General features: G+C 39.5%; 1 protein-coding gene across 1 annotated transcript; it reads left to right on the top strand.

Moving 5' to 3' along the window:
- The first annotated feature begins 3548 nt into the window (after nucleotides 1-3548).
- Nucleotides 3549-12252, top strand: zbtb32 (zinc finger and BTB domain containing 32). The gene is made up of 6 exons (XM_074683255.1): nucleotides 3549-3570; nucleotides 3796-4160; nucleotides 4332-4744; nucleotides 5678-5772; nucleotides 8624-8779; nucleotides 10175-12252. The coding sequence occupies exons 1-6, from the start codon at nucleotides 3549-3551 to the stop codon at nucleotides 10402-10404; spliced, it is 1281 nt and encodes a 426-aa protein (XP_074539356.1). The 3' UTR covers nucleotides 10405-12252.
- Nucleotides 12253-14641: the final 2389 nt, after the last annotated feature.

Here is a 14641-nt window from a genome sequence, read left to right as displayed (position 1 = left end):
TTAGTTGTCTTCTGACTCCAGCTCTTTGCATGTGAGCTGGTGATGTGTTCTGAGCTCCTTTGTGCAATCTAAGGATGTTAAAATGCACATACGCATGCACATCCCCTGTGTAAAGAAGAATACAGCAGTGTAACTGCAAAGAGTTTGAAGACACGCCATTTGTTTCTCTGCAAAGGTGCTCTATCAAAATGAGCAGCATCAGGGGGAATTACATTATTGCACAAGCCAGTGTACAGAGATATGAGAGATGTGGACAGGGTTGGAAAGGAACTAACAGGTTATAAAACAGAATATAGTGCAGCAGAAGGGATATTTGAAAAGTGTGTCATTGCAAAAGTTTTTATGAGATTTAGAATGTTGCGTTTAGGTGTCACAACAGTGTGAGATTGAAGATCCACACATGTAGCATAGATGAGAATTATGATTATTGACCGTTGTTTCGCTTGGCTCCAAAATACAGCAACATGTGTGAGCTGTATGTTTAAATCTGAAAAAACATCCCTTTCAAGAGCACTTGATTATTAACCGCGAGACAAAAGCAGGAATCACTTCAGGAGGTCATCCTGCTGTAAATGCACGATTAATTATTTTTGCTTTAATGTTTAGGGTTACTGCATCAACCCACACAACGACACTGGATAAACGCATTTTTAAAGATTAAACAAATTCTTTATTATTATTATTATTATTATTATTATTATTATTATTATTATTATTATTATTATTATTATTATTATTATTGCAGCTACCAAGGAATTTTCTCTAAAATCTAACTTCTATTAAGCAAAATGTTTAAGGCCAAATTAAGCACATGTCATTGTTATCAGGTATTATTTTCTTTTAAATTTGAGAAGGATTTTGCTACACTGGCCAAAGGGTTTAGATCTATATTTATGAGTATAACGACGGTGATGAAGTAGGGGTAGTTACAACGGTGGGCTGAAAAGTTCATGGCCTGACTAGGAAGGAGTTAACCACGATTTATTTTTCAACCCGGTCACTGTTTTCTTGGGTTATTGCAGTGGCAGGATGCCTGGACCTTGAGTTCAGCTGCTCACTTTTTCTCAGTTGATAAAGCTGGAATATCATCCCCTTATGTAGCGACCATGTCGGCATAAATGTCCTTAGGGGTTAACCCCTTTTTCTGTAGATATTTGATAACACCAAAGTGCCAAATATCCACATTCACAAAATATCTCTGGTTCTACTTTTCAAAGTCCTCAAACACCACATGAGCAGCAGTTAAACTGAAAATAAACCATGCTGTAAGTGTCAGAAAATGTAGAATTTAATGCATGCCAAGTTCCATCACCACAGCATAACTCCTTCCTAGTCAGGCTATGAACTTTTCAGCCCTCCCTCGTATCTTAGTGATGGATGACGACTAGTTTAAATTCAGAAACATATACGACAAGCCGAAGTGACACATCTTCGGTTTGAGTGATAATTTTTCTACATGCCCTCAACATTGTGCACGAAGAAGAAAACATAAAGCTTGATTTTTAAAATGAGAAACAAAGTCTAAACTTTAAGTTTAACTCTCCTGTAGGCCCTCATCAAATAAGACTATTCTACTCTGATGTTGACATGTCTGTTACATCACTGACATTTTCAGCTTTGCGTGATCAGATAATTCATAAGATAATTAATTTAAATGTCACATTACAATAAACGTCTTTAAAAACATCTTGTTCTCAGATTTGATAATTGAATTATTTTGTTGGAGTGAAAGGGAAATTTGAAGTTCATGTAAATGTGCATGCATATCAAAGCAGAATTCCAGTAAAGACGAATCAAAATGTCATTTGTTTCACCCCTACTTTCCATATACAGTCACCGTTGATTGAATGGTGTTGCAATCGTGCAGAAAAAAAGATTTGTAATAGCTAGCAGTACTTGTGACCTCTGCAGCAGCGACCACACACTGTATAATCAAAAAGTTCATTACAGGCTTCAGACTGTGTGAACATGACAGCTACTCAGACTTCCGGTAGCTTCAACTCAAAGCGACAGCATTTTCATCCATGTATTCTCGATTTTAGACATAAAATTCCAAATATTCTTGCAACGTACTTACATATTTACATATTCCACCCCTATACACTCTTGTATTTAATATTTCTCACATCCAAATATGGTCTTATTGTTATTGATGTTCAAGCTTTACTCATGTTTACTCTGGTGTACAGTCATTAGTCATGGTTTCGTATGCTGGTAAGGGCTTTTGTGGCTTCAGAGTGTCTATGTCAGTAGCAAATATCAAAGCTTTCACAAAACTGAGTACATTTCCACAAATTAACCAGACATTCAGACACGATATCAGACAGGCTTGTGACTGTTTCAAGTTTTCATCAGAATTGGGATGTCTACATCAAAACAGTTTTATGGAAAAAGAAATTGTGTCGCCATAAAAACTTTTTCAAACCACAAACTAGCAGCGTAGACATGAATCATTCAGTTCATTTCACTGTACCAGTCTGTCAGAACTTGTAGTATGTAGATTAAAATAAACTCAGGTCTAGCCTGCTCCCTCAGCTCTCACTATTTTAAGTTGTTGTTGTTGTTGTTGTTGTTGTTGTTGTTGTTGTTGTTGTTGTTGTTGTTGTTGTTGTTGTTGTTTGTTTTTTTGGAGGGGGGGGGGCTTTTCATGCCTTTAATGGGATAAGAGAGGACAATCAATAGAGTAGGATAGGGGGCAAGAGTAGGGAGTGACATGCAGGCCATAGGCTAAATTCGAACCCACTTCAGGGAGAACCAAATGGGGCTCAAGCAAAGACTGTATTAAACACGGACGCAGCCTCTGAGACGTTACCCGTCTGTTGCTGATACCTGAAATGAAGCCAATTCGCGGACGCAGCCACATTTGATACAATTCTGGCTGTGGGTTTCCTTTTGAACAGCTACAGGGCGCCCATCAGTCACGTGACCTGAGCTGTGCCTCTGATTGGACAATCAAACGATCCTAATAACTTCTAAGCCACCGAGTTAGAAAAAAAATTCACTCACAGTACAGTGTGTACGAGGCTGAACCAGGCTGTAAATGTGCTTTTAATGCTGAAAGAGTCCGTTTTTATGGCTGGGTGTGTACATGACTTCAAGCGGATTCTCGATGAACAGCAACTTTTAGCACTTTCACATAGGCTTCATATTTACTGACTGGATGTTGCAACCTAGGCCGCTAGGCCATCTGCGCTCCCTCAGCTCTCATTTTTAGTTGTGAAAAACACAAGCACAGAAGAACTTATCCTTTTATCACTTGCAAATTCTTGTCATTGATTTTTAAACAGCTCTTTTAACAACCATCAAAGCAATTTTAGAGATGGGGGAAACCCTGATAAACCCAGCATATGAATTTAGCTCATCTAAACATTAGCTGTGACTCAAATAGGATACTTCTGTTTGCACACTTACATAAAGTGCACTGCGTACAGTGTGTACTTACAGGGTCATCAATGCTGGATCCTGCCTGCAGGAAATGATGTTCTGCTGTTCACTAATTGAAACCATTTTCCATTGATCCAATTCCTACCCCTTGCGCTATAGCCAAGATGGCGACCATTGAGGCGAGAAGTGCACAACGTTCTTCACTCAACTTTCTGACTGTTTTGAGTGCACCAGCTAAAAAATAATCAAAGAACACTTTCCATACTGCCAGTGTGAATGCACCGATGCACTTAGAAAGCGCAGAAGTATACCTTTTGTGATGCAGCCATTGAGCTAGCTTTATCTCACAACATCTCTTTTCAGATTTCTTCTCTTTTTAAAATTCTTGTCATATTTGCTATCTGTCTTCAGAAATGCTCCGACTAAACAACACCCAGTACTTCCACTTCCTGGAGCAGGCAGATGCTCTCCGTCGTTCTGGGTCTCTTTGTGATGCCATCATCTCAGTAAAGAACCAAACTTTTCAAGCTCATCGGCTCGTGCTAGCCTGTGCTAGCAGGAGACTAGCCCAGCTGCTAACCCAGGGAGACACAGACAGCCCGGTTCACTGCTCCCTTGAGTCCTTCTCACCACACACCTTCCAGCAGGTTCTGGACTTCACCTACACACAGACTCTGGAGGTCTCTGTGGAGGACCTGCAGCTGCTCCTCAGAGCTGCTCAGCTGCTGGAGATGCAGCAACTGGAGGAGCAGTGCTGGGAGCAGCTGGACAGCGTCGTCTGCAAAGACAGAAAAGAAGAAATTTCAGATGTCAAAGAAAGAGAAGAAGAAAGAGAAGAGGATCAAAAGCGAAAATGTGATCTAGTTAAACAAGAAGAGGGTTCTCTGGTGGAAGAAGAAGGCTGCAGCATTGTGGTGGAAAAAAGTCCACTGTCTTATCCGACTAAGCCCCGCAATATTTCTCAACCCCCAGTAAAGAAGCAGAAAGTGTCCCCTGTGTCCTACAGCAGAGACAGTGTCATCATCAGGCCTGCCGCCAGCAGTTCATCTTACTCGCCCCCCTGGACTTTCCCCACAAACATGTGGAGCTCCATGAGCACCCTGAGGCACATCGCAGAGTATGCAGCTCACCCTCGTCAGCCCCAAAACCAGTTCTCCCTCTTCACTCCCCACTTGTTTCCCCTGCTTGGCTCCCATTTCCAAAGCTCTGTGATGGGTTACTCAGCCTTTCATCCGGGCTACACACAGAACCAGCACCCTGGCCCCAGAGGGGTGGGGGGCATCATTAAGCAAGGCCTGCTGAAGAGAAAAAGATCCACCCAGAGAGCGTTCAGAGCAGCCGTTCAGCCCAAACAGACGAGGTGAGGCGGCTCTCTGACATGATTTTGGTTACTTTGTTTATCGTGTCAGTCACATTTTCCTTGTTTTTCCTCTCACATAGTCATTTCAAATCCCCCGATCTGTTTAATTGTTCCTTTGCGACAGCTTCTCTACCTGACTCACTGCTGATTGTGTAGATGGAGCCTCTAACTTTCCAACTGATGTGGTTTCATCTGTTAACCCTTCCCTGACCGTTTTAGAGTGGAAAAACTCTGTTTGATCATTCATAATCCAAGTTTCCATACACTCACGACACCAAAGTGCTAAAAAATACAACTTAAAAAACAAATTTTCCAATGAGCAGTAGAGGGGATCTGAGCTATATTTGTTGGATTAAAACAAATCAGACTTTGATTTAATTCTGAATAAGTTAATCAGTTTCTTTTTGCGTTGCTGAATAATGTGAAACCCACTTAACTTTTGATTTTGGGTGATTTACCTCCTTTAATCAAGTTTCTGCATCTTGTACAGTGTTCGACTCATCGTAACCAAACATTGTGCACAGGGGGAGCCCCCTAAATTTCTCCCCTTCCCTTGCAGTATTGAAAATTTTCCACCCACTGAAACACAGCTTCAAAATTTTGACCTGCCTTTCCTGCACCAGAAAGAAATTATTCAAATATTCATGCTCCTCTTTGGAAAATGGCTTTTTGGCAGAGTTACTTAATTTCGTTCCATTTAAAGGTCATTTTCACGTTTAAAGAGCTTTTACCTGAAAAAAGGTTTCTAAATGTCTTGTGGTTGGGAATAAAGATGAAGTATTCTGTAGTAAAACTTCATCCTAAGTATTATGTGTGAATTTTAAATGTTTTTTTTTAACTGGGGTGTCTTTTTGTGGAGCACAGTTAGTACTAAAGGTAATATTTGTGTCATTTTTTGCAAATGGGAAAATGTATTGTAACTACTTTCTGTAGTTTCCAGGAGGAAGCCAAATCCAGCACTCAGAGGGTTAAAACCTGCCCACACTGCAGCACTAGTATCAAAGAGAATCCATCTTCCACAGCTTCAGGTAAAAACATTACAAACATTACAAACTCTTGAAAACGTTGCATTAAAGATGATATGTTCAGCATACATACTCAGTGGCAGCAGTAGAAGCTTTAATCTGATGTAAATTAATCATTTGGACAAGATAAGAAGTTTCTGCTGTGACCCTGAACTTCGTCAGACTCCCGCTGCATGAAGCTACGTAATGGAAAGTGATAAAGACTGTTGTGGTTTCAAGAGCTCCGATGCAGCAGGAGCAGTGCTGTGGTTAAGATACAGAGCGATACATGCTTTACTGTATGTTCTGCAACATAACAGAGTTTGTCTGTGCTGATCTGACACATATATTTTTACGCAGTGCTTCAAAATGTGAAAAGGAAACGCTGCAGTAAGACAGAAACAAATATGCTACCTGTGTGTGAGTCGTGTTGGTGTGTGTTTGTAGGAGCCTGTAGCTACGGATGTGATTGCCGTGTTCAACCCTGTTGATAAAAAAAAAGCTTATCTGAAATTCATTATCATCTCTGCTCAGTGGAACTTGTGTTTTAGTTACAACAGATTATGCTTTGGCTAAACAAGAGCACATAAATTTAAAGAAGCCTTTTAAAAATGTGAATCTTCATTATCATTCCACTGAAGAAGGAAAGAAAAAGAAAAAAGAAAGAAGAAGAAAAGCTAATTTATTCTTAAAATGCGTTTCAGTTTCTGTTTGGTGTTGCTATCCACCATTATCATTGATAGCTTTTTCTTAGCACTGAAAATGGTGAAAGTAATGAAGCTTTCTTACGACCACGGGTCTTGTAAAGTGAAAATTAAGAAATATTGGACAGGAAACACGCTCAAGGCAGCACTTCTCAGCAGTGGTGAGTGTTCAATTGTTGTGGTGTTTGACTCTTTTTACTCAATTTCCCCTACCTCATACCCCCCCTCTCCCCTCTCATTTCAGCATCCTGTCTACACTATACAGGCCTTAGTGTTTACTTTGGAAACCTTCAAGAACTATAGGGTCAGAAAGCCTTCACACATGCTCACTAAACCTCAAAGATCACACCTTTGTAACTGTTCAGAATCACTACCATATGTTGGTGCTGCAGAGAAGTGTTTGCAAGGGCAAAAGAAAGCAACAAACTGTATTTTCTGTTTGCAACAGGATGCTAACCTGTTGCTAATAGAGGTTTACAAATGGTGAAAATTTTAAACTCATAATTAGAAGAGCATCACACTGGAGACTAAAACAGATATGACCTTGTACTCAGGTCCATCGCATCCTCTGTTCTACAAATGCGGCATAAAATGTTGATCACAGAATCTGATGGCTTGCAAATTCTGTTTTCAGTTGAAATATTTCAAAGACAACATATTAATAAAATTTGAAAACAACTTAATTTGATATTTCAAAAAAGTGATATCTTAAATTTGATGAAAGCAACATGTTTGTTGATAGTGAAGACATGGGTTAATTTTAACAAGGTGTCAAGGCGTTGAAGCCTCATACAAGGTTTCAGCTGCTCAACAAGCTTAGGTCACTGTTGTCATGTTTTCAACTTTAAGATGCTTCAATTTATGGGTGACAGGTCAGGGCAGCAGATAGCACCTGAACGCTTCTACTACAGAGCTCTGCTCTTTTAGAATTTGCAAAACTTAGGCTTGAATTGTAAGGTAAAATTACAAGGTGTTGTCTGGATGGCAGCATGTGATGATCGAAAACAGGGGTCACCAATCTTTTTGAGGCCAAGGGCTACCTCATGGCAAACGAGTGGCACAAAGGGCTACTTGTCTGATAAAAACTTCCTGAACAAAATTGCATCATATTTTAATAACATTAATCATTGTAGGAGTGGTAATACTATGTGAAGAGACTGCTCACAAGTCAATGTTGATAATTTCAGAGTTATTATTAATGATTTGCAGAACAACAATAGTAGGAAGTAGCTCCATTGTGACCAGTGCTTCTTTGGAACATGCCTCGCGGGCACCTTAAGTGGTTCTTGAGGGCACGGACCCACGGACACAACGTTGGTGACCCCTGCTCTAAAACCTGTACAGCGCCGTTTCTAGTTGACAGTAACCCATGCCTCCTGTTCAACCTGGATCATGTTTGTGTGTGGTTTCCTCCCTGCATGGTACTTTTTTAATCTACATTAGTAGATGCAGAGAATAACTAGTTCACAGGCTGTGGTTTTTAAAGGTAAGTTTTAGTTCATGCAGTGATCTCCACTTTAGAGCCTGTTTCTAACGCATGACTGCCTAAGGGTCAGAAGACCATTGCCAATCTAATTTTGTTTTTTTTGTCCTTATCTCTGTCTGAAAACAGAACTCTCCAGAGCCTTTGAATCTCTTAACACTGTTACATGTAGACGAAGAAATCCTGGGAAGTTTTGACCTCATTTAAATATATTCAATCAAAATCTGGCATGAAATGTGAAATATTTTTGTATCTGTCATAAAACATTTAGAACACATTTTCAATGCCAGAACTGGATAAACTTTGTCCGCATTCGTTTTATTTAATACAATATTTATCAGATTTGCAAACAATCCAGATCTGTTTTTTTTTACATTTTCTGTGATGACACAACTTTTATTGAGCTAAGACTGTATGTTTACATTTATGTTTCTACACACAAACATATAAAGACAGAAAACAGTGAAAGTACTTTATATTTTTAATTCAATCAATTAAAATACCAAATATTGGGCATATATGTATAAAACATTAAGATTCATATTTCACTCCATCACCCATTTTTTCTTCCAGTAGAAGGAATTGAAACAAATTGCCTGGTGTTTTTTTTTTTTTGAAAATCCAGGCCACAGGCTCACCACAAATACTCACACCTTCATCTGTTTCTCCACCTTGTCATAAAAAACAGAAGCGTGTAGTTTCTGTGGAAGGGCTGAAGTGTTGCTGCATGAACCGCAATCCCAACGACAAGAGCACAGAGGAGAAAAACCCTACCAGTGCCAGCTCTGTCCCAAGAAGTTTAGCCTGAAACATCAACTGGACACACACCACCGAGTTCACACCGGTAACATGATTTTCAACCTGTAGTGCTCTAGAAGTGTATTATTGTAGTTGTGTGTTATGTGTAATTTTTTATTTTCCTTTCACTCACAATGTTGATTGTTAGCCGAGGATGAAGACACATAAAAAAGTGTATAAATATAAATTAATCAATGTAAAATAATCAGTACTAAGTCTTATGGTGCTTCTGTGTTCTTAGGGGTTAATTTTAATAATAAACCCAGTGACCTTATCACAAAAAGGAAAAAAAAACTGCTTAAAACTATGGGCCCTTATAGCAAAACCTACAAATGATCAATTCACTGTTTTAGATAAAATACTGAAAGCTGTTAAATTTTACTTTGAAAAAAAGGATGATATCCAACATCTAGAAAACACGAGTAGAATAGATACCAAAGACTGAAGTTTGCATGACTGAACGAGTTTTGTCAATTTGCCAGAGAAATCAGAATAATGATTAGAAGGAGTAGTAGAAAGAGTTCACAGCTCAAGAGGGGAATATTATTTAGAGCACATCAGAAAGTGGCCATTTTTATGTCTGTAGCTCTGCAGCATGTGGCAAAGCTGATGGTACACCTCCAAAAGGATGTAAATGAATAATAAGAAAAACTTTTCTGTCATACATCTCTCTCAAAGAATGGTTAACAAACGTTGGTGGCTAGCCTTGTCAGCTCAGTCACTCAGTAGCTGATAACACCCTTGCAGGCAGCTCAATATTTGTGCCAAACATAAAGATACTGATAAAAAGCATTAATAGCATCAGGTTAGATATTCCAAGTATTCCCAGAGTTTCTATCATGTGTGAATTGTGTTCTTGGTGAAATGCTATTGGACAATCTTTGTTTTGCGGCAGCTGGAAGATCAGAAGGACTATCTTTTGAAAGACTTTCATTTTGCAATGGCTTTTAGGTTAACTTTTAGGACTGTGCCAGTATATTTTAAGTAAATATGGCACGCGTTAGTATTTGACATTGTCATCCACAGGTGGATGTCCTTAAGCCTAGATAGTATTAAAAACTCACTTTAAAGACATTGAAAACTCATTGATCTGTGATGGAAATCCTGCTACAAAAAGCAACATTCGTGAAAAAAAAAAAAGACAAGACAACTCCTTATAAATTCACAATTGCTTATGAAGCTTTTAAGATGAATGATTAGGGTTAGGGTCCAACTAAAGTGGATAAGTTGAGAATCTTTTTATGGTTAAGAAATTATCAAGAGGAGATGATAGATTACACTTGAGTGGGCTGGATTAGTTAATTTTACTGTTCTTTTTCTGTAAAGAGGGACACACAGCTGAATAAACTGCCATTGAGTTTATACAAAATTTACAGAAGAGCTCTCAACTGCCCCCAAACTTCCTTCCTTCCTGCCCCTTTCCTCCCCTCTCTGCTTTTAGGAGAGAAACCATTCGAGTGCCGTCTCTGTGGTCAGCGTTCAAGGGACTACTCAGCCATGATCAAGCACCTGCGGACTCACGGCGGGGCAGCACCTTATCAGTGTAACGTGTGCCGGGAGTTCTGCAGTAGCCTGGTGGCCATGCAGAGACACGTCAAAGGTCACGCAGTGCAGGACTTCCCCCCTGACTGGAGCATCAACAGCACCTACCTGTACACCTCCCACATCTGAACTCCACACACAAACACCTCTGTGGGAGACAAAGCTCTCAAAGGTGTGGCGGCCAATTAATTTCTCTCAGGGGGTGCCTGCATTGGAATGCAGAGTTTAAATCAACCCTTGTTGGTGCTTTAAATACCTAAAAGTTACTCAGAGTCATCTCATCTTTGTACGGCTTCTTTGAACAAACATACAAGCAAAAGTAGAGGGGGGGATTTGAAATAACTAAAACACAGATTTCAGTTATTCCAAATTAAAAGCTTGATTTAAAGAATGGGATAGGTTTCATTTTCTCGTACTTTGCGCTGGCTTATAAATGAAATGAAAAATCTCTACTGTATATTGAGACAACATTTAACCCTTAATGAAAGAGTAGTTTCAAATGATTCCAGAAAGAAAAGGTAGCTTAAGCTTTGCGGTCGTGCCCATTTTATTCCTTGAGAACAGATTCTCACATTGGCTTTCTGTTGTACTGTCCTTGCATTTTATGATATCCAGCAAAAATGAGCCTGTAATGGCACAAATAATCATAACACATGTATGCAACACAGTTTTAATGAAGAAAATGTATTCAACTTCACAATTACACAGCACTTCTTTCCAAAGGGAAGCTTGAGAAAGACAGCGAGAACAGGATATCACAAAGGTGTGGTCATGCACTGAAACCACATAAACAGCTCCTCTACAGTGAGTAACAGGCATCTCCCCTCTTTCACTGCAACTGTACCAGTAATCGTTTTTCTTACTGTTAGTAAGTTTTCACCAGTTGTGTAAACTCAGTGAGTTTGACTAAGGCTTGTTGTGCCCTCATGAGGCCAAACACTGGAACAGCTACTTTTTCTGCACATAAAGCATCACAGGGTCAGAATGGGGAAGGTGAAGTAAGTAAAGAAGAACTCAAACAGACTGCCATACTCAACTATGCCTCAGTGTAAAGACTTTCATCCATACTTGCCCCTTTAAAATAAAAGTAAAGTATCAATATCAGCCTTTAGAGTAGTGATTCACCCTGTTTTACAAAGAGACACACGTTGGGGAAAAAAGGACAGTGGGAGTTTCCTTCAGCAACCAGACTGCCTGTGTAAGAAAAGTCAGCCAAATCCCATATATGGTAACATGGGATAGTGTGAGGCTGTGCAAAAAATTGTTTACTGTAAGAAAGATGATGGAGGTCAGAGGAGGGAACTGGACAGCTCAGATCAGAAGATAGCTTCAAGAGGAATCCTGACCGTGTGAATCTTCTGTTGGGAGGATGTGAGCAGTACACAAGTGATCACACTGGGAGGTTTTCATGTGTGTACTTGACATTTGCTGTATGTTATTGTGTTGTTTCTTAGATGGAGCTTTTAGACCTGTTTCCACTCCTAGCAACTTGTTCTTTTTTTAAAGCATTATTTCTAGTTTTGGGGCAGAGAGTTAATATGTTACTAATAATTCTAATTATCAAAAAGGATGTGCAAAATGTGTTTGAATTAATACCAGTGTATTCAGTGAGTCTGCTTAAACAGCACTTTGTGAGATGTGAAAATAAAAGTTTAACTATAGACGTCAATACAGAGCATAGTGTTTGTTAATTTTAAATGCTCTAACCAACATGATGATCACTCAACAAAAAAAACATTGAGTTTGTCAAGCAAAGGGACACACTTCCTGAGTCTAACAGGGCTATGCATTTTGTTTTCTAAGCTTCATATCAAGACAATGAGGTCTTTATGTGGCCAAAATTGCATGCGTTGACTGTTTTTTTTAAATTATGAAACTCGATGTTTGACAAGATGTATATGCAGAAAGTGCCACAGTAAATGGTTTGTGTCTGAAATCTGAAGTCTCCCAAAAATCATCCATTCTGTCAAAATACCTTTAACCCCTTTTTCATTGCAATGTAAAATAAAGAATAAATGAAATACTGATCCTGGGTCCCTTGCTGTTTACATGTTCTCAGTTACTAATGAGGATAAGAGCAGAAGCAGACTTCTTTGTTTGTAGTGGCCAAATGTTGAGCCTTGACTTATAAAGTAGGACAAATGATTAGCAGTTATTTACCCTTTCTGTTTCTGTTCTGACCACTCCTAAACAGTATGGGGATGATATAGCACCTGGCTGCACCCTGCAGCACAGCACAGCACACGTGTCATAGCTATTTCCACTTGCTGCAGTCGTCATTTTCACACTCAGCGCCCACGTTGTGAAAATAGAAAATGAACTTCCGTTTGTGTTCACAGTTATTATGATTTCGTCCCCAAATGTAGTTTGATCAGAACAGTCTAATAGTGACTAGTTCCGACATTGTTGATCATCATGTCTTTGGTTCTTCTAAAAAAACAGATTGCTGGTTTTCTGGGTGAGAAAGCAAAAGACTTTTTATGTCTTCAATTTACACCAACATTTTTTTTTTTAGATTTTGGGGTTTTTTTAATAATTAAATTCAAATAAGCCTACAGAAATGGCCCACTGTGCACCTGTCTTATGCCTCTGATACCGACAGCAGCTCGATTCCACCATCAGAGCAAGTCAGGGGTGTGAACATCACACCTTTGCAGATTGCAGATCTGATGTGAGATTATTAATGTGCTGTACTTCTACAAGGTAGAAGCTGCACATGCTATCCTCTCATTGTCCTGTTCTTTGAAAGTGAAGACGTGGCACTGCATGGAGTTAATCTGCAATAAAGTCACTGTATGATCTCAAGCACTTACCGGACAACAGTCAACAATCATAACTTCCGTATGCAGTGCTGAAAGAAACTGAAAACTAAAAGCCATGTTAAAAGTTAAGTTTAAGTGAAGACACTTTGATTGCCCACACTTCAAAATGTACAAAGGAATGGGGTAAAGAGTTCAGCACTGCCTGCAGCTTTTTGATTTCTTTTTTCACCTGCACTTTGAATTCCTGCCCTGGATTTCCTTCCTCTCAGATTCCTATGCAAACATTCTGTCTCACAGTTCTGGGAAATTCAAAGTCTTCTCAGTGATGTTTTCTGGTAATCTTTGTCATCCTGCGTCATTAACACAACTGCTTGAGTACCCTTTTTTGGTTTACAAAGCTGCTAGTATAAGACCTCAACTAAAGAGGAAAAATTATTCAGCAAAATAACAGGGAAGTAAAAAAAAAGATGTGGTTTTATGTGTCACCTTTGGGAGGAGGCATGCAGCATCAAATCAACATGACGTCAAATCCAGTTAAAAGGATCATTGTAGATTTAACTTCTTACTTTTTACTCACTTCAAGCTCTCAATGTAACTTATATCTGTGGGCAGCTGAACTGGGTGGAATATTGAAAGTAAAAATCAGCCAGACCTCCAGTTGGCACAGAGTCCTGTATTCAGTCTGATGAAAGGAAATCTTTGGCCTATCCTGTCTGCATATCACAGGATTACATTTGAATCGACAGCATTTAATGAAAACTTGACATGGTATTTTAAAAACAATGAGCAGAGAGCAGGGCCCTGTTCTACGAAGCAGGATTACTGCCTAGCGAGGTAGTTTTGAGGATAGGTTTCGGATTCCCTGTTCTACGACACGGGATCACTCCTCAGCGAGGCGAGTCTCCATGGCAACGTATGCTGAACGGCTAACCTGCTCCGGGGCAGGTTAGGTTCCAGATTGAACTCGCGGACTATAAAAACCCCGCCCACTGACCAATGAGTCCTCACGAAAAAATGGCTTGTCCGTTCCTAGAGGATCCCGCAGACATCGGAGCTCGACCCACTCTCTTTTTGGGATGACCACCTTTATGAAAATTACTGGTTTTCCAGGGAGGGGTTGGTAGTACATGACACTTTCTACAGGTAGTTAAAGGGAATGAAGAATTCTCATTGCTGTAATAAGATCTTCAATGCCAACACTTCTGTTCCATGACAATATTTTATTGCCCATATTAAAATTGTGACAGGAATTCATGTAGGGCTCATGTGGGCTACATATCACAAAAATGGTAACACGATAGGAATGAACAAATGAATAAAATCATCTAAGAAATAAATTAGGTATGGTGCATGTTACAGTAAAAGTGCATGATGAACAAAATATTTTATTTGAACTACACCACTACACTTACGCATTTAGACTGTCAGCAATTTTCTGCCAGCACTCCTTCCGTGCTTTAGCAGCAGTGACGGTGCTGCTTTTAACGTTAATTACATGTTTCACCTCGTCATACTTCCTCATGATCACCTCCTGCTCCTCCTGTGTGAAGTATGCGGTCCTTCTCTCTCCGGCCTGCTCTGACGCTCCAGACTGCTCCATGTTT

This window comes from Halichoeres trimaculatus, unplaced genomic scaffold (assembly GCF_033239565.1).
Source record: "Halichoeres trimaculatus isolate MK-OKI-2021-1 unplaced genomic scaffold, fHalTri1.1 fHalTri1_scaffold_12, whole genome shotgun sequence".
Classification (NCBI taxonomy): domain Eukaryota; kingdom Metazoa; phylum Chordata; class Actinopteri; order Labriformes; family Labridae; genus Halichoeres; species Halichoeres trimaculatus.
This window is presented reverse-complemented; position numbering and strand designations above follow the sequence as displayed.